Raw genomic sequence first — 23968 nt, forward strand, 5'->3', positions numbered from 1 at the left:
AACACAACGCCGCACTTGCAAAGCGATGGGGGGAGCGTCGGTGGGGGGAGGCGGGAATCAAAGTACGCAAACACCGAGTCTCACTTTTTTTATTCCGACAATAGTTACCTATTTTTTTTCCAGAAAATTCTGGTACAACTGGAAAAGGATCATAATCAAAAAATGGAGAAGACCGACGAGAGTCTGGCAATTGTGTATCCGATTACCAATGACGGCGGAGTGTATACTGTAGCTTCGGACTACAGAAGAAAGTCTGGAAACTCGCCGGCTGGCTATTAATTGACTTAATTCGGGCAATTAAATATTGATAATTTAATTAATTTAAAAAATAATGTTTTTAGTGTGAATTTGTATTTTTTTCTCTGTTTTAATGACTTTATTAATAAAACTTGATTTAATTAATTTTCATTGATTTCATGAATACCGTAAAACCTGTAATAGAAGGACTGCCTAATTTTCAACTTTGAGCCAATTTATCTCGTTTCCTGATAAAGATATAAAAAATTTGTCAACTGGTAAATTGTTTATCATAATATCCTATACATTTTATTAGTTGACACATTTTTGATATCTCTGATAGGAGCTGAGATAATTGAGCTCAAACTTGACAGTGTGGGGGCCCTTCTATTACAGGTTTTACGGTAATTTTTCTAGAAATAAAAATTTTTAAAGTTGAAAAAATGGTAATACAATTTTTGGAACTTGCAAATTCTTCAAGGTTCATCCATCCAAGGACAGTTAATGAAATATTAAAAAATTTAGAAGTTATGGATTTCTTAAAACCGAAAAAAATTATGACCAAAACACTTATTCTTGAAATTTCTAGAACTTTTTTTCTTATTTTTGGTTCTTAATCTATTTTTTCATAATATATTTTTTCTGCGCGTCACTTTGTCAGAAAAAACCTGTTATTTTCTTTATTTTTTTACATTTTTTCTGATTCCCAACTGTGTAACACATATATCTTCTGGTGTTACACTACCCTAACCGCATCTTTTTTCCCCCAAAACCTCAAAACTTCCCTCCAACAAGAAACAAAAATGCTAATTAGACTAATTAACCCTCTAATTTTCCTAATTATTGGCTCGGAAACTGCTCTAGCTCAGGATAATGCCGCAGACTTGGAATTCTCTCCGTATGTCTTTAAACATGTCGATATTCCGTTTAAAAATGTAAGTTTTGGAGCAAAAAAAATTGTTTGGGTCTGTATATAAGTATTTTTTATTTCTGATTCCAAAAGATGAAGAGAGTTGAAAACAGTAAAATTCTCAAATTTTGAACCATTTTCCTTCCTATTATCAGCTTTTTTTTATTTCTTATTCCAAAAGTTATCAATGGTCAGAAACAGTAAAGTCAATAAATCTTTTTTCTCTCTGTCTGTGTGTCTGCATATCCTGATGTCCCCAATTTTACAGAACAACTATGCTAAAGACTGGTTTGGATCTGATGTAGCACTGGTGCAACATCCATTGTTGGGTGAGTTGAGATTTTTTGGAAAGTTTAGAGATTTTTTAAAAACTTAAAGGTGGGGGGAAAGGCTCAGTATCCAAGGGTACATCGGAAAAGGGTACATCGAGTTCTTAGGGTACATTGGATCAGAGGGTACATCTGTTCTTAGGGTACATCTGGGAGGTAGGTTCAAGGGGTACATCTGGCGTTGGTTCTGAGGGTACATCGGAGAAAGGATCCCAGAAAACATCGACAAGTTCTTAGGGTACAATCGGTGAAGTAGTCTAGGGGTGAGCGTACGTGCACGACAAACTGTAGACGCGAGTTCAAACCCTACCCCATCCACATTCTTTGTTTCTGTGAAATTGAAAACAAATTTCGTTTTGGAGTCTTTTTAGTGATTTTATAGCCACATGTTTCCAAATAAAAATCCGAAAAGTTTCCGAGAGCTTGAATTTTTTAATTCATGATGTTTCCTGTTCTGGAACATTTGAAGAGTTTTTGGTTGAAAGTTACTCAAATCGTTTTGATAAAAATCGAATTTTCCACCTTTTTTGTACAGCGAATTTCAGTATGATAAGCTCCAGGAAAACAAGCTATATTAAATGAATCAATCAAAAAAAATATGAAAAAACTGTACTTTTTCAAACAAATCGACAAAAAAAACAAATAAAATAGTGCAGTGTAAACCTAAATATCTCCCAGCTGACAACTACAAAATGTTTAATTGATGTACCCTAAGAACTTGTCGATGTACCCTGGGATCCTTTCTCCGATATACCCTCAGAACCAACGCCAGATGTACCCCTTCCACCCCCGGATCCACCCCGGATGTACCCCGGATCCAGGTCACCCGGATCCAGGTCACCCATATCCAGGTCACCCGGATTCAGGTCACACGGATCCGGGTCACCCGGATACAGGTCACCCGGATCCAGGTCACCCGGATCTAGGTAACCCGGATCCAGATCACACGGACCTAGGTCACCAGGATCCAGGTCACACGGATCCGGGTCACCCGGATACAGGTCACCCGGATCTTGGTCTCCCGGATCCAGGACCCAGAGACCCAGGTCACCCGGATTCAGGTCAACTGGATCCAGGGACCTAGGTTACCCGGATCCAGGGACCCAGAGACCCAGGTATCCAGGGATCCGAGGATCCAAGGATCCAGGACCCTCCCCGAGTCACCTTCTCTGAAGTTCAGAGAAGGTAGAACTGATTCTTCTCTACACTTCCCTCTCTCTCTTTATAGTATTCTCTCTAAGGTCAATGGGTCACTCAGGGCCGTGAGTTTTTCTAAATAATTTTTTTCATCACGTTTAAATATCACTTGATTTTTTTCCCTTTGAAATCTGTGAAACTCCAAAAAAAGAGCGTTCCTTTGAACCTGATTATCTCGTTGCCTGTTTTAGATATCAAAGATGTGTCTGCTGGTGAAATGTTTCTCGTAATATTAGTAACATTTTGTCAGTCGATCATTTTTCGATACCTTGCACAGGAACCGAGATAACTTGGCTCAAAGTTAAAATTCCCAGTGTGTGGTCTATTTTCATTTTTTCCCGAAACAAAGGAATGTCTCCAGAAGACTTCCAAATTCAAATTTCGAGAGACGAAAAGTTTTGATTTATTTTGTTATTTTGTCAATTTACAACTTTTTGACATCTCTCACCGAAACCAAGACAAATTTGGTCAAATGCTGGAATCTAAAACTGCGGCGGTAGTAAAATTTTTTTGAAAGTCTGAAAAATTGAAGAGTAAATGAAACAAATGAAAAAACTGTGGGAAATGTTGAAACAAAGTGTTCGTTTGGAAGTTCTTGTATTTCAGAAAAATTAATGAAATTATTTTTGGATTTTTGAAAAGTGCAATTTTTGGTATTTCGTATTTTTAAAGCTAATATCGAACATTGGGTCTAAGTCGAGGGACGCCATTCTAGTAAAATATGTTTTCGAAAGTTAAAAACCAGATGAAACTGAAATTTCAAATTTCAAAAATTCGAATTTCTTACAGCTCCTGCCAAATCCATCAAACCCGGAAATCCAGTTTCTCTTCCAACCATTGCTCCACTGGTCGTAAAATGGTCGGATTTGAATAATGTGAAAATCAATGAACAAATTGGACAGAATTTCGAAAAACGAGTGGATTCTCATGTGTGGTGGCCCAATAAATGATTTTTTGTTAAAGTTTTGAAATAAAAATGTTTCATTGATTTCATAAATATTGATACAAATATCATTCAAAATGTTGCTACTGTCATCAGAGCATTTTTGAATCTGTATAATTTTCGGGATTTTTAAGCATTCTCAGCACTTTCGAGGGTTTTTGACTTTCTTAACAATTTGAAAGTTTCCAAAGTATCTGATTTTTTCTGATCCTCAGGATTTCTGAATTCTCTGATTTATCATCGTTTTAATAAATTTTTGAAATACTTCTTTTGCAAGTTTTCACAATTTCTGATTCAAACAAGTATGATTTCAGAAGGGGGTCATAGACGATGATGATTCATAGATTGATGATTCTAAAAAAATCTGAAATTCCAAATCTCAAGGTTTTGAATGTTTGAAAAACTCTTCTTCTGGAACTTCCAAAGAACCAAGAAGATAATTTGCGTGTTTGGCCCGAATTTTGATGCCTAGAATATCCTGATTTATCGATCTTTCAATCAATCCGGTTGATTTCAAAAGATTCAATCTAAAAATCAAATGCGCTATGATCAGCTAAAAGATCAATTGGTCTTTTGATTTTTTAAGAAACTTAGATTTTCTTTTTTTTTTGTCAATTTTAGCTTATAGAGAATCAGCTAGCTGGTTCATTATATGAATGATAATTTAAAATTTTGACTCTTTCTGAAAAATTCCTGTAATTTACAGCTGAAAACTTTTTAATAACTTCGGCTTTAGTTGGTTTTTTTTTTCGAATTAATTTTCATTCCGAAAAAAATACAATTCCGATAAAATCTTAAAAACTCGAAAATAATGATTTCGTAGTTAATGCATCTATAGTTTACGCAAATCAAATTTCTCTCGGAAATTCATAAAGTCCGCTCTACAAATATATGTGTCCAGGTGCATTTCCCGTCTTCACATTGTCCCCCAATCAATGACTCCGCCTCTTTTTTAAATTGTAATATAAACCATTTTTATGACGTCTCTCATAAAATTTCCACACCCTTCATTTTTTTTCTGTAATCTCCGGAAATCTCCGGAAGTTTTTTTTTCAGTTTAAAGGGACAAGTCCAGGTAAAAAGACATTTATAAGAATACAGAATTTTCTTAATTTTTCTGAATTTTCACTGTTCTAATTCCGGATTTCTGAAATTCTGAAACTGTGGAACTCTGAAAAACTATGAACTTTTGAAATTCTGAAATTTAGAAAATTTTTTAATAAAATAATTGGATGAGGAAAAATCAAACTTTCCGAAATCAAACTTTCCACCAGTGTTTCAAAACACCTATCCAGTTCGAAAGCGCTTGGACCGAGTTATCAAACTGGCGGATCGAGAAATTATTGCTAGAAATCTAAAAGTCGGATATTTACCGTAAACACTCTATTATAAGGTCCCTCGGGCACCTGAAAATCTCGGGATTGGCGTTCATGTCGATTTACGAGGCCCCTTTGCACATTTTCTTCCGTACTCTCCAGTTGAATTCCATTTATTTGTATCATCCTATAAGTACATTTTTAATTTTCATAGTTATTTTTTAGTTAATTTGGTTATTTTGTTCATTTTGAACTGTCTGTGGAGGATTACGGTAGATAAGCAGGAAGAAAAAAAGGATCCTCCAACTTTGATCCAACTTATCTCGGTTTCGGTGAGAGATATCAAAAAGTGGTCAACTGATAAAATGATGGTGATAAAACAATAAATGTTCTCTCAGTTGACAACTTTTTGATATCTTTGACTGGTATTGAGATAAATTAGATCAAAGTTAAACCCCAACTTGTTCAAAAAAGTTTTACCGTTTTACTTATACTTTGAATTTTGAATCAGTTTTCTGTGAGTGATGAGTTCGCCAAACCATTTTCAAACAATAAGATTTCCTAGAAATTTAATGTTTCCAATTATACCAAAATTTCAAATATTTCAAAATCAGAAAAAAATTATACGATTCGGACTTAAATTCAAATATTATTTTTTTTTAGTGTAAGTCTTATCTATTCTAGTTGAGAACCCCCAAAGAAAACCGAATAGGCATACTGTATCTCTAAAAATCATCTCTATTAATTTTTCGTCACCAAAAAAACTGTATCTACTTTGGATTTTCATCCAGTTTTCGGAACAGACGTTTTATCTCGAAAGCATCTCAATGCTATATTGAAACAAGGAAGTGGATTTTGATTTTTCGAACACTTTAGAATAAAATAGTGATCATTTTAAATTGCCGTTTTTGAGGATTCGAAACTTGATTTATCTCATTTCCAGTTGAAGATATCAAAAAGTAGTCAACTGAAAAAATTTTGACCATTTTATCAAAAACATTTTATCAGTTGACCACTTTTTGATATCTCTTACAGTAACCGAGATAAGTTGAATCAAAGGTGGGGGGGGGGCTCCTAACAAGCTTGGCTACTGTAATCCCCACTACTCGGAAATTATGATTCTTATTTAGATTGTTGCTTCTTAACGAATATGTTGGTCCTTTTCTAATTTTTTCCTTCTCAGAAATTTGGAAAAATACTGTTTCAATTAGTTTTAAAATTTGAATTTGAAGCTAAATTTAACATTATCTCCGGTTTTTGAATAAAAATTTGAAATTTCAAAACAAAAACCTAATTTAAAATTTAAGATTTCAAAAAGTTATTAAATTCCGAATTTTATATAAATTTAACACTAATTGTTTTACAGTTGGTCTGAATTTTTCGAGAAAAAGAATCTTCAGAAGATTAGTGAAGGATCAAAACACAGTATTCCCTCTAATAGCCGTCAAACTTTGAGCTCAACCGCCAACTTTGAGCTCAATTATCTCGATTCCTATGAAAGATATCACAAACTTGTCAACTGATAAAATATTCATCATAATATCACCAATGTTTTATCTCATGACAAATATTTGATATCTTTTACAGGAAACAAGATAATTGAGCTCAACGTTGGCGGTTAGAGAAAGTACGGTATCCTTTAAGCACCAAAATATCCGAGAAGCGCGAATTTTTTTTTCATATTTCCGTTTTCAAATCTTCCCCTTTCCCGGATAGCTTCCCTTTGATGTTCTCTTTTTTCCCCAATAAATTTAGGTCTATCTAATCCCATTTCTCATTATTATTATTATAGACACTAAATTATCTCAAAACCTCTATTCCCGCCATATCTTACACCTCATTTTCTCCTCAATTATCTCAATTTCCATCTTTCCTTCCGTCCACTTTTTTTGGCCTAGAGTCTTCGTTTCGATAGTTCAGGAAAACTAAATAAGGATCATGTTTTCTAGATACACGCCCATTTTTCGACGACACGGATTTTGGCAAAAACGGAATCTAGGACAAGAGAACTGAAACATCGAAATGGTGAGTTTTTGGGGGGTATTTAAAGGGTCTCTTAATTAATGTTGAATTGCCTTAGGGGGTAACGGTAGCTTACATTACTTACCTTACATAGATTACTGTAGCTTACTGTAGCTTACTGTAGATTAATATAGCTTACTGTGGTTACAGTAGCTTGCTAGCAGAAGGCACCTCAAACTTTGAGCCAACTTATCTCGGTTTCTGTAAGAGATATTACATAGTAGTCAACTGATAAAATGTCTCTGGTAAAATGATGAATTTTTTATCAATTAATTACGTTTTGATATCTTTTACAGAGACCGAGATGAATTAGGTCAAAGTTAGAACCCTTTTTTTTTAATTTTTACCGATTTAATGAATTTTCAAATTTACACATCAATTTTTGGGGATAATTCACATGCACGCTGAGGAACTGATTGCCAAAATTTCTGAATATTCCAAAGTCTGTGTTTTACCATTTTAAATGTTAGAAAACACCAATTTGAATATCTTCAAAGTTTGAATTAAAATTCTCTGTTTCAAAATTTTCATATATTTGGTTCATCTTCTTTTATTCAATCGTTCTATGTTTTCATTGGAAATCTCGAAGAATTTGCAAAATTATAAATAAAACGACAATTTCCAAATTTAAATTGAAAGGCAACTCATATAAAGGGTCTCAGTGCTCATCAAACTTGCCTTTGGAATACGGTAGTTCATCAGAAAAGTCTTTCAACTTTTATCCAATTTATCTCGGTTCTCATAAGAGATATCAAAACAAAGTCAACTGATAAAATGTTTTTGATAACATGATAAATATTTTATCAGTTGATTACTTTTCGATCACTTTGACTGGAGTCGAGATAAATCAGGTTAAAATTAGGCCCTAATTTTTTTAACTTTTGCCTTTCTATTGAGTTTTTATAGTTTGAAACAATTTTTTTGGGATAATGTATCGGTTCTGAGTAATTGATAATTAAAGTTTCTGATTATTCCAAAACCAAATTTCTACAATTTTCAGAATTGAAAAACTAATTTGAATGGTTTGTACTTTTTAATTTTTAATTGTTTAAGCGATTACTGTAGCTCAGTGTCCTCCAACTTCAATGCAACTTATCTCACTTTTTTTGAAAGATATCAAAAAGTGGTGAACTGATAAAATGTTTCTGATAAAATGATAAATTTTTTGTTAGTTGACCATGTTCTATTATCTTTTACACGAAATGAGACATACGAGCTCAAAGTTAGTCACCAATTTTTTGAAAATAATTATTTACTGTTTTATTTGGATTTCAATTTTCAAACTATTTTTTAGTGATAATCAGAGGTCTCCTGCCAAGATTACAAAAATTTCTGAATATTCCAAAACCTAAATTCTACAATTTTCAGAATTGGAAAACTAATTTGAATTCAAAATTTTTCCTCTGTTTCAGAATTGTGATATGATTTTTGTCCTGTTCCTTCTGTTCAATTTTCTTGTTCTCTAGTCGGAAAAAAGTTTATTTCCAGAGTCTCCGGTGGAAAATGATCTACACTCATTCTTCAACTTTGACGGCATTGATAGCGGTACTGTTGGTCATAAATCTTCTGAATTTGGTTTCCGTTTGGAGATTGGGTGAGTTAAAAATGTTCAGCAAAGCTGGGATTTATTATCAAAATTAATCAACATCGAGTTTAATAGTTGCATATAACAGTTATAAATTTGTCAACGAAAAATGTTAATGTGACATCCGAACATCAACTTTCAAATTTAACCAAATAATTGAAATAAGTTCAATTACAAAACCTAAAATAATTACAGTTTCATAAAACTGTTAAATAAGTATAACTGTTAAAAATTACAATAAGGATTTACTCTCTAATTTGACTATAAAACGTTAGAATCACATGAAGTTAACCATACAATTTAGAAATAAAATCTAGTTTAACTGTCAAATTTTGATTAACTTTTTAAAAATAAAACTGTTAAATTATTTTAAGTTTTCTGAAACAACAATTTTCAAAATTAAAGTTAACAGTCTAGTTTGGGTATGAAATCAATTTACTGTAAAACCTTTACTAGGCCCCCGAACCGTCAACTTTGAGCGTATATATCTCAGTTCCTGTAGAAGATATCAAAAAGTGGTCCACCGGCAAAATGTTCAACATGCTATCAGTAAATTTTATCAGTTGACAAATTTTCGATACCTTTCACAGAAATCGAGATATAGGGCTCAGAGTTTTAGAACGCTGGCTATCGTAACCCACCGTAATCGGCAGGGCATTCTACTAGAGTGTTTACGGTATTCCTACAGAAAATCGTATAATTGAATTGTGTCTAGATGAATATCTTGCCAAAAATCGAAACACAAAATCATGAAAAAACTGAAACAGCGCAGAAAAAATACGTAGTCTGACTAGATTATCTTTGAAATCTCCGAAACAATCTGAAGACAGCATAAAAATCGCATAGTATTCAAGCCCGTACATCTCATTTCCCTTAAAAGATATCAAAAAGTGGTCAACTAACAAAATATTCAATATTCTATCAGTAACATTTTATTAGTTGATCACTTTTTGATATCTTTTACATGAACTGAGATCGGCCTCGTGAGGGGCATTTTCTGAGTCTTTCATGTCTTCCCCTCTAATGTTTTATTCCCCCGATCAATAAACAAATTACAACTGAGATACATTGGCTCAAAGTCAAAGCAACTTGAGTGTCACAACTAAAACTCAATTTCTCTATTGCAGAAAACAAGTTCGAAGCCGACGAAGTGATCGATATCTATAACCCAAAGGCTCTGATGGACCTTAAAGGGAAATCTCTTTCAAACTCTGAAACACGCATTAGAGAACTGTATAGTGCATCTCGGTCGTCGAGTAATAAGAATTTCTACAAAACAGTGAAATTGGAAGCGTTCTGTGCAATTAAAGAGAGAGTCGGAGACATTGATGATGGTGGAAAATATGTTTGTCATCCCAGAATGGTTAAGAAGACTAATTGCACGTAAGTTTTGAATCGCACCTTGTGAAATTAACGAAAATTGGAAAAAATGCTAGAAATTTTTGAACTTTGTGAAACTGTAAAAAAATTTAGAAACTTTTTTGGAGGACATGAAAATTGATACGGTTTTGGCAATCCGTTTTTCGTGCATTGTGGCTATTTGACTTGTCTTTGGTGTGAAGAATCTTCTTGGTGACCTTATCGGTTGGAGGCACGAGTTTATATAACAATTATTTATTTCTCGACGTTTCGGCATCTTGCCATCTTCAGGAGACAGGTTAATTACCTAAAAATGAAAATACAAAAAATGTCAACCGGTGTAGATTTCAGGTGAAGCCTGATAGAAACCGTAAGGAGAAAGATAGAGAGAAAAACAAATCGTAAGGGTGATCTCAATAATCACCATAGAGAACTGTTTGTGATCCTACCTAAAGTGTCTAGTTTTTTCGCTTCTTTTTCTTTGTTCTTTGTCTTTTTTGTGTTTCCCAGTTCCTTTCCTTTTATCTCAGTTTTCTTTCCCCTTATCCCAGTTCTCTATGGTGATTATTGAGATCATCCTTACGATTTGTTTTTCTCTCTATCTTTCTCCTTACGGTTTCTATCAGGCTTCACCTGAAATCTACACCGGTTGAAATTTTTTGTATTTTCATTTTTAGGTAATTAACCTGTCTCCTGAAGATGGCAAGATGCCGAAACGTCGAGAAATAAATAATTGTTATATATGTAAACTCGTGCCTCCAACCGATAAGGTCACCAAGAAAATTCTTCACACCAAAGACATGAAAATTAGTAAACCTAGTGTGCATTTTTTGCGGTGTACACAAAATGATGTTTTTCCTTTCTACCGTACCCTTTCAAGGTCTACCGTACCTTTCAAGGTCTACCGTACCAACTCATTCAAGGTCTATCGTATTCCATTCAAGGTCTACCGTACCCCACTCAAAGTTCACCGTACTTCATTCAAGATCTAACTTACCCTTTAAGTTTCTTCCATACCTCTTAAAGGTCTACCGTACCCCTTCAAGTTCTACCGTACCCCATTCAAGGTCTACCGTACCCCTTAATCAATGAACACCACTAGTCTGAAATCTCGACCGTGTAGCTCATAAGCTTATAAACAAATTTATGGATTTTTCAAAATCTAAAAATTGAAATTCTCACTTTTCCACACACCAAAAAATACTCTGACTAGGTTGAAATATTTCAGTGTGTCTTCAGATTGCTTCGGAGATTTCGCAGATTTTATCGAATAAAATAATCTAGTCAAACTATGTATTTTTTCTGCGCTGTTTCAGTTTTCATGATTTTGTGTTTCGATTTTTGAAAAGATTGTAATCTTGACACAATTTAAAAAACGATTTTCTGTTTATTGATTGGAAAGAACACTGTAAACTTCGAGTCAGCTTATCTCATTTTCTGTGAAAGATATCAGAAAATGGTTAACTAATAACATGTTGATGATATTATGGCAAAAATGTTCTCAGTTGACCACTTTTTGATATCTTTTATAGAAAGTAGATAAATTGGTTCAAACTTGGGTGTCATTATATTGTAGTTTTTACAGCATCTTTATTTCACACCTAGATTCAATATGAACAAAATTTTGAAAAAAATTTTTATTCATTGAATGGATGAAACCGAAAAAAAAGTACAAAACATCATTTATTAATAAAAAGTTGTGAAAAATCGTTTCTTATAAAATGTTTTTTTAATACTCCAAACAATTACCGATTAGCTAAATATCATTTCTTTTATCAGTATCATGAAACTGAAAATATTCTAAATTTCGATGTTTTATGAAATTTTCATTCTGAAAATGAAATTTTTCCTATTCCAATATTATCTTGATTTTTACATTTTGATTAAATTCAAAAAAATAGAAAATCGCATATGTAGTTATCTAAATACGTCGAAACGTCTATTATCTTCAGATTGTTTCGAAGATTTTCCAAGCTTTATCAAATAAGATAATCTAGTCAGACTACGCATTTTTCCCGCTGTTTCAGTTTTCATGATTTTTTGTTTAGAGTTTTGGAAAGATATTCATCTAGACACAATTTACTAAACGATTTTCTGTTTGTTGGTTTGTAGGAATATCGTAAATTTGAGCCAGCTTATCTCATTTCCTGTAAAAGATATCAAAAAGTCATCAATGAATGAAATGTGCATTATAATGTCTAACATATTTCATCAGTTGACAACTTCTTGATATCTTTTACAGAAAATGAGATCACTTGACCGAAAGTTCCAACATCTTGATATTAACGTTTTGAAATCCAGTTATTTTTTTGGCTTTGATGAAACTGAAAAAATTTCAAAACGGCTTTTTTCATTCAAAGAACATGGTTCCTCATAAAATGTTTACAATTCTAAAAGTGTCGACAAGCCTAATTAATTAAATTAAACTTCTCTTATCAGTATCTTGAAACATACAGTTTTGGGATTCGGAATTTCTATATTTTCAAAAATTTTCCGTTTCTTATTATCTTGATTTTTACATTTTGACCCGTTATGAAACTATTTTTTAAAAAAAATGGAAAGCACATAGTGTTCTGAATACGTTGAAACTTTCATTTAGTGTGTCTTCAGATTGTTTCGGAGATTTCAAAGATAATCTAGTCAGACTACGTATTTTTTTTCTGCGCTGTTTCAGTTATCATGATTTTGTGTTTCCATTTTTGAGAAGATAATAATCTAGACACAATTAACCATACTTGTAAAGTTCCGGGCCGGGCCTGCGGAAATTTTCAAGGCCCGGGCTCGGCCCGGAAGGCCCGGTGTCAAAAATTCTGTATTTTTGAGCCACATTTTGAGCTCTCTATAATATAATTTTTTCCATTTTTCTTTTCGTATTTCGGATTGTTTGTCTGTCTGATCAAAAAAGATCGAAAAACTCGAAAAAAAATTTTTTGGTCGAAAAAAATCACATAAGGGTCCCCCCTTATGTGTTTTTTTGAAAATTTCGAAACTAGTGAAATGACGGGCCCGCCGGGCCGGGCCGGGCCTCCGAAATTCCGGAAAAAGCCCGGCCCGGCCCGTTACAAGTATGCAATTAACTATACACTCTTGTGTTTGCCGGTTTGGTACGAATTTTCCAATTTTTCCAATCAAATTCATAAAAGATTATTGAAGTTTGGAAAAACGTGTCATTTTTTCTGACTACGGTAAGACCGGAAAAAAAAGTGGCACTTTTTTTTAAATTGCGGACCCCAAATAGATTGCAACTTTTTTTTCGATTTTTTAAAAAGAATAGAACAATTCGGCAGAATTGAACATTTCAAGAAAATCCAACATTTTTTAAATTAGATGAAACTGAAAATTTTTAGATGGCATTTTTTAGAAATTTGGAAGAAATTTGGAAATTCCAATTTTTCCGAAAGAGACAATAAAAAAGACTCAAAATGTCGGACTTTCGAAAATTGATTTAAAAAGTTCCGATTTTGGGTTTTCAGATAAATTTCTAAACCAAAAAATATCTTTTAAATTTTTCAGACTTATCTCTCTGGGTCTGAACAACCAAGTGACTTTTGATCAGCACATCTGGGACGTCACAGGAAGACACTGTAAAATGTTGGCCGCTGATAAGGTGAGGAATCTAAAAAATAGAAATCTTGAAACAAAAAAACTACAGTTTCCAAATTTCCATATTCCAAATTCTAAAAACCAATTATAATAGGAATGCTATATGCTTACCCTTAATATCTTCAATTCCGAATTTTGTTTTTTGATTATACAGGTCGGTGTTTACACATTTCACTTTCTACCGTACCCCCGTAGCTCAAATCCTCCCGATTTTCAAGAATTTTAGGATCCTCAACACTCGGAAACCCAAGGATATTATGAAAAAATGAATGGAGAGATATTCGTTGGAATGATCCCCAACGAATTGACGATTTCTAGTATGATGGAAAAAAGTGGTCGTAGAGATGTGGACATTTTGAAAATGGACATTGAAAAAGGAGAATTTGGAGCATTGGAGCCGTTTATCAAGGAGTATAGCGTTTGTCAGGTGAGGGAATTTTTGGAAGCTGCCGGAATATTTTTTTCAAATTTTAATCTAAAATTTGAACTAAAATTTGAAAGCTAAAAATTGAGGAAAAATTCAAATTTGTCCATTTCAACTTTTTCTGGAATTTCGACCAAAAGGACTATAGTGCTAAATTGATATAAAATTAAGAATTTAACAACTTTTTAAAACATTTTAATTTTTGAAACGAAACTTTTTTGAAATATCGATATTTTTATAGTTGATGCAGAAGTGCACTTACTGTTAAATTTAATTTCAAATCTAAATTCAATAACTAATTGAAACCGAATTTTTTTGAAAATTTCTGTGACATAATAGCTGAAATTCCAAATGTTTGGATTTTTAGGAAATCCTTGAAATTTTTTTCGGAAATTTTGAACTAAAATCAAATTTTAAACCCTAAAAAATTAGAAAATCTGAAAAAAAAACTATTATCATTATCATGACAAGATTAATGTTGAATCTATATAAAATTCAGAATTTCAAAATTTTTTGAAACATTTTTTATTTTTGAATTTTTTTTAAACTTTGGTATTTTAGCCAAAAACAGAAAGTGATAATTGTTAAATTCAGTATCAAAACTAAATTCAAAATTAATTGAAACTGATTTTTTAAAAATTTTTGTTCAAGAAGTATCTGAAATCCAAAGTTTTTGAATTTTTTGAACATTTGAATTAGAAATGAATTTATCATTGAATTTAGTTTCACAACTAAACTTAGAAACTAATTCAAACATTATTTTTTTGAATTTACTGTGAAAAAAACTGAAACTTCAAATATATTTTTTTCGAAAAATTTCAAAATTTTCTGAAAAATTATTTTTTCAAGAATTTTCTCTGAAATTTTTTCAGTTTTGTTTTTCTTTTAAAAAAAACTCTCAGAACTCTAAAATTTCAATTTTTCAGATTCTCATTGAAATCCATGGAACTCCTTCTGAGCACCTCAAAATGTTGAAAATCATGGCAAGGTGAGTTTTTGACGTCCACTTTAAGCCAATTTAGCTCAATTTCTGTATAATATATAACAAAATGGTCAACTGATAACTTTTTAATTATATTATTATTAATATTTCATTTGTTGGCTACTTTACTTTTGGATATCTTTTACAGAACTTGAGATAATTAAGCCTGAAACTTTCATAAAGTTTGAGTTGATTTTTCTCAATTCCTGTAAAAGATATAAAAAAGTGATCAACTGATAAAATGTGTAACATTTTATGATAAACATTTTATCAGTTGATCACTTTTTGATATCTTTCACAGAAAATGAGATATATAAGAGTTAAAGTTTTTACGTTATCTCAATTCCTGTAAAATACATTTGAAAAAATTTCAACTAGCAAAATGATCAAAATTGTCTCTTTTCGTTTCAGATACAATTTCCGAATTTTCAATGTGGACCCAAATCCCTATTGTATCGAATGCTCCGAGTACAGTTTGATCCATGACAGCTGTATGGATCAGTACGGTGTCGTCCCATTGACACCGATAATTCCAAGAAGTGAATATTAGGATTAAATTGTTTAAATTATTTTAACTTTGAAATTTTGTTTTCTGTGATAGATCTCCTTATGCTTTTTTTCCTTTTTTTAACTATAAATTTGTAGAATTTCCATACAAAAACGGAATGTTTCAACTCCTCCATGTGTGATTCCTCTGATTTTTGAGAATTCGGTTTATCTAAAAAGAGTGATATCTCAAAAACTAAAACTGCTATCAAAAATGTGTCAACTACAAAAATGTTGAAAACACTATTTCCCATATTTCCAAAGATGACAACTTTTTCTAGCTACTGTAGTTTTCAAGATTAGATCTCGCATTGTACTGTCCATTTTTAGCGCTCCTGGAAAATTCTGGAAACTTTGGCATGTAAAAGACTTATTTCAAAAAACGTTTTCGTCAATCAGTCCAATAAAACTTTTTTCGAAGTTTCATGAAAAGCCATTTTTTCAAAGACTATGAATTAAAAATGCAGTATTTCACTTTTTTCCGGTTTCATCAAAGTAAAAAAAAGAATTTTTCTCAAAACGTTAACGGTCTCGTATTTCAATACCCAGCGTAAAAATCTTTATCAACTTTATGTGAAGTCCTGTATCTCGGTTCCTGTGAATTATATCAAAAAGTGGTCAACTAATAAAATGTGTGAAATTTTATGTTAAAGGTGGGGGGACATGAAAAAAATAATTTTCTCGAAATTCCGTTCAAAGATGCCCCTCGAGGAGTTGAACTTGTGAGGGCGATGATTGAGGGTGCGGCGCCGCTACCGACTGAGCCACGCGGGCAAAGAGAAAGCGCACGCCCGATTGCATACATAAAGGCGAGGACGACAGCTGTACGCAGAGTGACATTAAGCGTTGTACACCGTGACGGTAGAATGAATACTCTTGCTACAAAAAAACTACGAAAAATCTCCTGTCCCCCCACCTTTAAGCATTTTATCAGTTTTCTACTTTCTCATATATTTTACAGGAAATGATATAAGAGGGCTCAAAGTTTACGGTATGCCTATCCACCAACTAACAGGAAATCGTATAGTTAAATTGTGTCTAGATGAATATCTTTTCAAAAATCGAAACACAAAATCATGAAAAACTGAAACAGCGCAGAAAAAAAACGTAGTCTGACTAGATTATTGTATTCGATAAAATCTGAGAAATCTCCGAAACAATCTGAAGACAATACTTACTCAGAGCTTGAAAAAATAAAAGGACCATATTTAATTTTGTCTGCCTTTGAATAAATTTTGATTTTTAATATATAATTTTTGCAACAGAACGTACAGTGGCGAGAAGAGTGGTGAGGAGAATTTTTTTTTTTTGAACATTAATTGCCCACGGTATGTCCGGGGTATCAAGGTCCTGTTATAAAACTATAAGAAAATCAACAAAACCTGTGATAATGACGATTTTTTGAGTTGGAGGGTAACTGCCCCAGGCAACTCATTCATAACTTTGTTCAAAATCGCTCAATTGACTTGAAATTTTGCATGAGAATAGCTGTAAAATCCAAAAACATAAAAATCGGTTTTTTTTTTGAAAATTTCTAGCTTTCAGAATTTTCAGAGCAGTTTCAGATGTAACAGTGGTCAGAGAAGGATTTTAGGTGTCAAATGATTGTCAGTGATCAAATATGCACCAAAAAGTTTTGAAGAATTTTGGAAGTCGGGCTCTCGAGTTATGATGCTCAGAGCACAAAAGGTATGTGTCGACATTTTCGCCATAACTCAGCTGAAAATGTATTTTTGATGCTCAAAATTTCACAAATGATGTGTTTTTTTCACAAATAAAATTTATTCAAAGGCAGACAAAATTAAATATGGTCCTTTTATTTTTTCAAGCTCTGAGTAAGTATAATTTCCCCAATTCCACCAGCCAGGGCCCCATGACCAAATGTCTGCATGTGTCGATTGAACAGCCACAACATTGGAAGTCTCTCCAACGACTAACAAGAATACGCAATTTGAAATCTGTTTCTCTGCAATTTCTTTCACTTGTTCGGTGTCCATCCATAAACCTCTTCTGCCGTCTGCATATTTTATAGCTCTTTGATTCTCCACATCCTGTTTCAGTTTGTCCCACTTTTCTTGGGTCACAGTTCGAGCTGTTTTGCTCCGGTAGATCAAAATATTCGTGCCCCCTCGTTTTAATGATTCAATAAGCTGATCATTTGATTTCTGATACTTCAAAAGCGAGCTTGATTCTGGGAAAATAACAATATAGAACATGTCACTGAAAAGCGAGAAGTTGGAGGCAATTGAAAAGAGGAGCAACTCACTCAGTAAGTATCTTTTCGAGCCCTTCCTTGATTGCTACAGCTTCGTCATTATGAGACTTCCAGTCAGTTTTGTCTTGTATGGTTTCAACGAATCTACGAACTTTCTGAGGCCAGAAGAGAGCTTGTGCCTGAAGTTTCGTCTCACAATCAAATCCGAGAAACTTCATAACTCACCTTGTACTCCTTCTCCCAGTTATCTGCTGAGCTTCGAAAACTCATCAACTCCTGTGCCAGCCTGTTCTGTCTATATGTATTCTCATTGTAAATCAGTCCACTGGCAAAGCACTCAATCGTCCACTGAAATCTCGATTTTGAGCAGAACAGAGGTAATTTTCCGGAGCTTGCGCATCAAAAATCAATATATTTTATTCAAATAGCAGCGTTGTCACTACGCAACGCTGCAGTTTTGATTTTAAAAAAAACTGCCAAATACCTGTGCACTGAATGCCCCTATCTGTTCAATCTACGCCTTCAAAAACTCTATTTGGGAAATTGATGAATTTTTACGCGCTGATTATCTTTGTACTCCTGTTGGTCGTCTTATCACTTATGAGGTTCCCTTAGCTGTTTTTAACTAAAACTAAACTAACAGATAAAATAGATAAACTTTTGGCAGATGCTTTCTAAAATCTTTCCTACCTACCAACTGTGCAAATACTCCATCAATCAAACTTTTCCACTCGTTGAATGTTTTTTCGGTCATCAACTCATCAGCGTCCATTGCCATTTTCAACGGATTAGTCACTTTATTATCTAGCATTTCCTTCAAAGTCTGAAAAACTGCATATTGGTGTTTGCGCAGCAAATTAGAGGCTTTACATATGCGAGCTCCAGTGGCGTGTTTTTTTCATACATTTTTTTGAAGAACGCTACACTTGAGTTTCGTGTCTCATTACTATCTGGATCGTTGGTGTCCGCCATGGCTCTACTGAGCACTGCGGCTTTCACGGCAATGCTCTTGTAGAAAGTTTGAGCAACCATGAAGGCTTTCAGATCGCTAAAATGGGTTCCCATTTTATCGCCAAGCTGAATATACTGGGATTTCTGAAGGAGCTCATACACAAGTCTTACATTGTTCAACTCCGACCTCAAACCTTTCAAATCGTCAAGTACTGGATTCGAGTCAGTAGATATAATCAAATTCTTCACAAGCAGTCCGACACCAACCAACGCCGCTGCGGCTGGATGCATTTTACTGAATACAAACATGCCAACATCGGCACAGTCTTTGATTGATGTCACCACATTAGCGATGGTGGCTTTGGCAGCTGGAAGATTTTGATTTTGAATGGATAATCAACAAAATAATACTGACTTGCCGTATCCATTTCTCAGAAGGTGTCCTACTAAATGTGATGCCCTTTATCTTTTATATCAGCTACGTTGTTTTATGATCCCACATTTTGACCTTCAATTTTTCTCACGAGATGTGCAAAAAGGCGGATACAAACAGTTTTCCGTTATCTTGTCAATCACCCTTTACATTTCCTGAAGAAGTTCTCGTGATGAAATCGGATGTGTTTATAAAAAAGAAAAGTTTGCCCTTGTCCAAAACCTTGTGATTTCTGTAAGCTTTCTTATCAATCATACATCCATTGATAAAGAAGGGAGTGTCCATTTCTCCAGATGATAAAAAAGATTATATAAAACAAAACGGTAGAAACACAACTTACACTTGTTCTAGACGGCGATGGATCCTCACGGTAAGTCAAGCCAGGCTTTTTCCGGAAATTTCCATGAAAAAAAATTTATCTGAAAACTCGTTAGAACCTCTTGAAATTTTATCAATTTCAGAAACCAGCAAAGCCATTCAAGATGTAGTAAACTCCATCAAAATTTGTTCTTTGGATTACGAACTCATCAATTATCACGTAATTTCACAATACAAAGCTGAATGGACCGGCTTGGGACAGTTGACGAAAAATATTATGATGTCTCCAGGAGTAGACCCGAAATCTCCAGTTCTCCAAAGTTTGAAGGATTTGAAACAAGAAATTAAGGAGATGGGCAAGAAAATGCACACTCATCTGAACAATCTTAAGGCCGCACTTGAGCCACTAGACTATGACAATGTAGTACACATCAATAATTTTTTCAATGAAAATCCTTTTCAGATTCCCTGGTACATGGATGACAGTAGAAGGTGCTTTGACGCATGTAATGTTGTCAGAACATTTTATCAAGAAATTTGTGTAAAATCCTCGGTGCTCTACAAAACCATGGCCGATGTGATCTATCCACAACATCACGATACCAAACAAGTCAAAATTCAGATTTTTCGAGACAACTACAATCGGACTCCGCCTCTGGAACTGGTTTATGCAAGTTGACTGGTTTAGGCGTATATTTGAAAAAAGGTTTTCAGGCGCTAAAAGAAATGATGGATAGCAATGTTTCGAATCCAATCCAGAGGATTACAGAGGCAAAAATTATGAATGGTGAGCGACTAGATGCTTGGAAAAAACTAATTGATAGCGTTTTTACGAAATTGGTAAGGAGTTTCAGATCTCAATTGAAACTAAAGAATATTTTCTAGCTGATTATTGAATGTTTTGCAAGTGGCTTGCTCCATGAAACGAACCCATACAGAAGAGATACAATTGACTTGGAGATTCAAAAATATCTGAGAGGAGATTGAATTATACATACTTATCATTCTTATAATAAATAAAGAAAGTTGCGTCTATTTTCTCTATATCTCTGTTAGTCCGCTCACGGGCCAACTGTTCGCAGAAACTGAGATACAGGGTGCGGCAAAAGTACGTGTGCATAACTTTGAAGCAAAAAAAAACTCATATTTTCGTTTGCCATGCAGGGACCAAACAATTTGCAGTTAATATTCAGAGACATTGTGATCATATCTGCCAAAGCTTGAAATAATTCCATGACCCATTCAAAAGTTACAACCGTTTGAATTCACAACCTCAGAATTTCTACAGGGTGGATACTAATTATTGATACACATCCAAGACATCATAACTCGTTTGAAAAACATTGAAAACTGTTGAAATGTTAACAGTGGATTATTGAAACGATAGAGAAACAAAACTTGACTATAGTTTTCGAATATTCCACCATCGGCTCTGATCACAGCTAGATTCCTTCCAGAGAAGAGGCCATCACGGCACGCAGGCGTTTTGGCTGAAGAGCGTCCCATAATTTCTCGTGGGCAACCATCAATGCATCCAAACTTGGGTAGTTTTCCGTGAAGAACCTCTGGCTAGAATATCCCTAAATGGCACAGTCCAACTGGTTCAAATATGGCGTCGGAGCCTGCTTTTCTGCTACCTATGTCAACCCTAGGAAATTGCCCTTGAACCACTGATAAGTGCCTGTGGCACGACCCTTGGCTTAGATTCAAATTTTTTCTTTTTTACTAACGGTTTCAAATCCAGTAGCAATAATGTGTGTGTGCGTGTGTGTGTCCGTTTGTAACGTCTAGCCTAGCGAAGTCCCCAGTAGACCAAAATTTCTCAAATTTTCACAGACAATCCGAAATAGCATCGAGATAATGCCCGGATTTTCCGTTTTTAAAAATGTTGATTTTGAAGCCTTCTGGAGACGTTCCTTGGTTTCACCACAGTAAAAAAAGGGTGGTGGAACTTCCCCCTGAGAAGAGAGGGCGAGGGCGAGAGGGGGAGGAAAGAACGATATTGTGTGCGCAGCCTCCACAACTAATGCGTCGTGGTCCCATGGTGTAGTGGTTAGCGAGCTACGCTTTTGCCCACGCTATGAGGGTTCGTGTCCTACGCGTGGTATCTATTTTTTTGTATTTTTTATAAAACTCAAAAATGAGTAAGAATATGTGAAAATGATTTTCTCAATAGTTTGAGTGTAATGGTAAAACAAAATTTCAAAGTTTCTAAATTTGATTACTTTCAAGTCAGAAGCATATTTTAGCTGCATTTTTCCGAATGCCTTGAAACTTGGAAAAAGCCAGCGCATACAACGAAAATATTAAAGGGGGACTCCGACCAAAAATTTTTATTGCCTTAAAATGTTTCAAAAAATATGTATTTTCCTAATATTATTGCGAAAAAATTCAAAGAAAATCCTAAATCTCCGAAAAACGGCGTTGAAAAAATAGGATTCGAATTCCCGCGCAGTAAGAAACCTAGGCCACGACATCATAGCGCCTTTCTTAAATGGAAAATTTTCCGGATTTTTTCGGTTTTCATGTCCGGCAGATAAAAACTTCAAAAAAAACCACTGTCGGCCACTTGAAAAAACGGCTATGAGGCTCCGGCTTTGCTGGTTTCTGAAATTGATACAATTTCAAGAGGTTCTAACGAGTTTTCAGATAATTTTTTTTTTCATAGAAATTTCTGGGAAAACGGTCGTCATGTTTCTAATGATCCACTAAAAACCTCTATTCTTATTCAGTACTCTCCAGAATTTTCAGAGTCTTCGAAAAATGCCTGGCTCGACTTACCGTGAGGATCCATCGCCGTCTAGAACAACTTTTTGAACATTTTAATGCAATAAAATTTTTGGTCGGAGTCCTCCTTTAATCAAGGGTAAGCAAGAATAAAACGTTTTCTAGATATTTTGCCTAGAACTCGAATGAGAATAGCTCGGCTTCCCTAAACTTTCCCACAAAGTTTTTGTTGTCTCATCTTCTTTAAGCTGTAGGCCAGGAGACTTTGAATACAGGGCCCAAAGCGCTGAAACTGTGAACGTTTGAAAATTATCTCCCTGGCATTCTAAACTGGAATTTTCGAATTTCCGAATTCAGTGTTTTGGTGTTCTGAATTTCCGTTGCTGACTCTCTGAATTAACGAGTTTCTCGAATTCGTCTATTTTAGAGCACTCAAACTTACCAGCTTCAGATTTCCAAATATTTACATTCAGTATTTTTTGAAACATTGAACTAAAATTTAGAGTTTCTAAATTCCGGAACTTGAACTTTTCTTGATTTTTAAATTTTTCAAGTCTCCCTATTTTCAAATTTCAAACTAAAAATAAAGCTGATCGATTCCGTGCATTTGCTCAGGAAAATAAGAGAAGAAAAATACGAGCAGGCTTTCTGAATTCCTTAAATTTTCCGGACTTAAAATTCTACGCATATTAGAGTTTTTGAATTTCAGATTTTCCGAAATTCTGAACTTTGAAGGTTCGACAACGCAAAAAATTTTGGGGCCAGAGAAGTTCTCAATTTTCAAATGCCAGAAATGCAGAAGTTTTGAAATTTGAAAATACGGGAATGAGAAATTCAAATGTTTGTCCATTCCAAAACAGAACATCAGAATTTCAGAAATCCTATGTAATTCAAAAGTCAATGAAATTCAGAAATTTCAGCAATCTTTGAAAAATTAAAAAATTCAAAATTCGGACATCAGGATATTCAGAAAATGTCGAGTTTCAGAAATTTGAGACTTCTCAACTTCTCAACTTTTTTAAAAGATCTTTAAAATTTAAGATTCCGCAAAATTTTTTTTCGAATTCGAATTTTTTTCAGACTTCAAAAGTTTTAAGTGTTCAACTTTCTGAATGTCCGATATTCTAAACTTAAAAGTTTCTGAATTTCTGAACTTTTGAAATTTTACTTTCTGAGTGTCAGCTTTTGACTTTTATAGCAATTCTTTTTTCGAATTTCCAAAACATCGAGTTTCAAAATTTCAGAACTTTCGAACTTCTGAATTTTAAATTTTCAAATTTCAAATTTTTTGAATCTGAGAATTTGAAAATGTTGGGATACTTTTTTCGGGTGTTGTTTCCATATTTGCAAAGCGCCGTGCGGGGCTTTTCTCAGAATTTTTAAGGCCCGGCCCGGCCTATCCTCAGCCCTGTTTTTAAGAAATTTTTTCCTGTCTTTTCACAAAACTTTTGGGGTCAATAGGGAAAAAACCCATTTTTCTGGCAGATAAAACACTTTCCAAATTAAGAGTTTTCACAAAGTTTGAAAAAACTTCTGAAATTTGTTTTAATGTGAATAACCCGTTCCCTGATTTTTGAGCATGGTTTTCTCCTTTATTGCAGTTTCAGAGCTTAAAGGTGGTGTGCGGTGAAAAATTGTATTGCTTTATTTTGTGCAGAATTCCATGTAGATTCCCATAAAAACAAAGAAAAAATTCAAAAAAAAATTCCTTCATTGAGAAAAACGGCATCGAAAAGTCAAAGTGGGAACCGATGGCCTAGCGGCCAGGTGTGAGTTTTCTAGGCCAACTGCCGGTAAAAGCGCGCGAAATTCGGATTTTTATTGATTTTCAGTGTTTTCTCAGATGTCTTTTAAAGATTTCAAAATTTTTT

At 34.0% G+C, this 23968-nt stretch overlaps 6 protein-coding genes across 6 annotated transcripts in view; 5 read left to right on the forward strand and 1 right to left on the reverse strand.

Annotated features, from left to right (window-relative positions):
• Positions 1-279, forward strand: part of CBG13651 — a gene marked incomplete at both ends in the record, with an annotated part of 8677 nt that extends 8398 nt beyond the window's left edge. The window contains one exon of the mRNA XM_045244774.1: positions 124-279. Coding sequence (XP_045095220.1) covers positions 124-279 — 156 coding nt within the window. The remainder of the gene's footprint in view (positions 1-123) is intronic.
• Positions 280-1040: 761 nt separating this feature from the next.
• On the forward strand, positions 1041-3623 carry CBG13652 (the record flags this gene model as incomplete). Its single annotated transcript, XM_002632387.1, has 3 exons — positions 1041-1172; positions 1416-1476; positions 3463-3623. The coding sequence occupies 3 exons, from the start codon at positions 1041-1043 to the stop codon at positions 3621-3623; spliced, it is 354 nt and encodes a 117-aa protein (XP_002632433.1).
• On the forward strand, positions 2249-2560 carry CBG13653 (the record flags this gene model as incomplete). The annotated part of the gene is made up of 1 exon (XM_002632388.1): positions 2249-2560. The coding sequence occupies one exon, from the start codon at positions 2249-2251 to the stop codon at positions 2558-2560; it is 312 nt and encodes a 103-aa protein (XP_002632434.1).
• A 4834-nt stretch (positions 3624-8457) lies between the features above and the next one.
• CBG13654 lies at positions 8458-15457 on the forward strand (the record flags this gene model as incomplete). The annotated part of the gene is made up of 6 exons (XM_002632389.1): positions 8458-8548; positions 9667-9922; positions 13412-13505; positions 13728-13928; positions 14852-14913; positions 15319-15457. 6 exons carry the CDS (start codon positions 8458-8460, stop codon positions 15455-15457), a joined length of 843 nt encoding a protein of 280 aa, XP_002632435.1.
• A 1777-nt stretch (positions 15458-17234) lies between these two features.
• On the reverse strand, positions 17235-19047 carry CBG13655 (the record flags this gene model as incomplete). Its single annotated transcript, XM_045244775.1, has 7 exons — positions 17235-17673; positions 17720-17847; positions 17894-18016; positions 18363-18491; positions 18539-18745; positions 18791-18987; positions 19035-19047. The coding sequence occupies 7 exons, from the start codon at positions 19045-19047 to the stop codon at positions 17235-17237; spliced, it is 1236 nt and encodes a 411-aa protein (XP_045095221.1).
• Positions 19048-19409: 362 nt separating this feature from the next.
• Positions 19410-20357, forward strand: CBG13656 (the record flags this gene model as incomplete). Its single annotated transcript, XM_045244776.1, has 5 exons — positions 19410-19422; positions 19514-19791; positions 19834-20034; positions 20085-20210; positions 20256-20357. The coding sequence occupies 5 exons, from the start codon at positions 19410-19412 to the stop codon at positions 20355-20357; spliced, it is 720 nt and encodes a 239-aa protein (XP_045095222.1).
• Between the last annotated feature and the right edge of the window lie 3611 nt (positions 20358-23968).

This window comes from Caenorhabditis briggsae (genome assembly GCF_000004555.2).
Source record: "Caenorhabditis briggsae complete genome, chrIV, whole genome shotgun sequence".
Taxonomy (NCBI): domain Eukaryota; kingdom Metazoa; phylum Nematoda; class Chromadorea; order Rhabditida; family Rhabditidae; genus Caenorhabditis; species Caenorhabditis briggsae.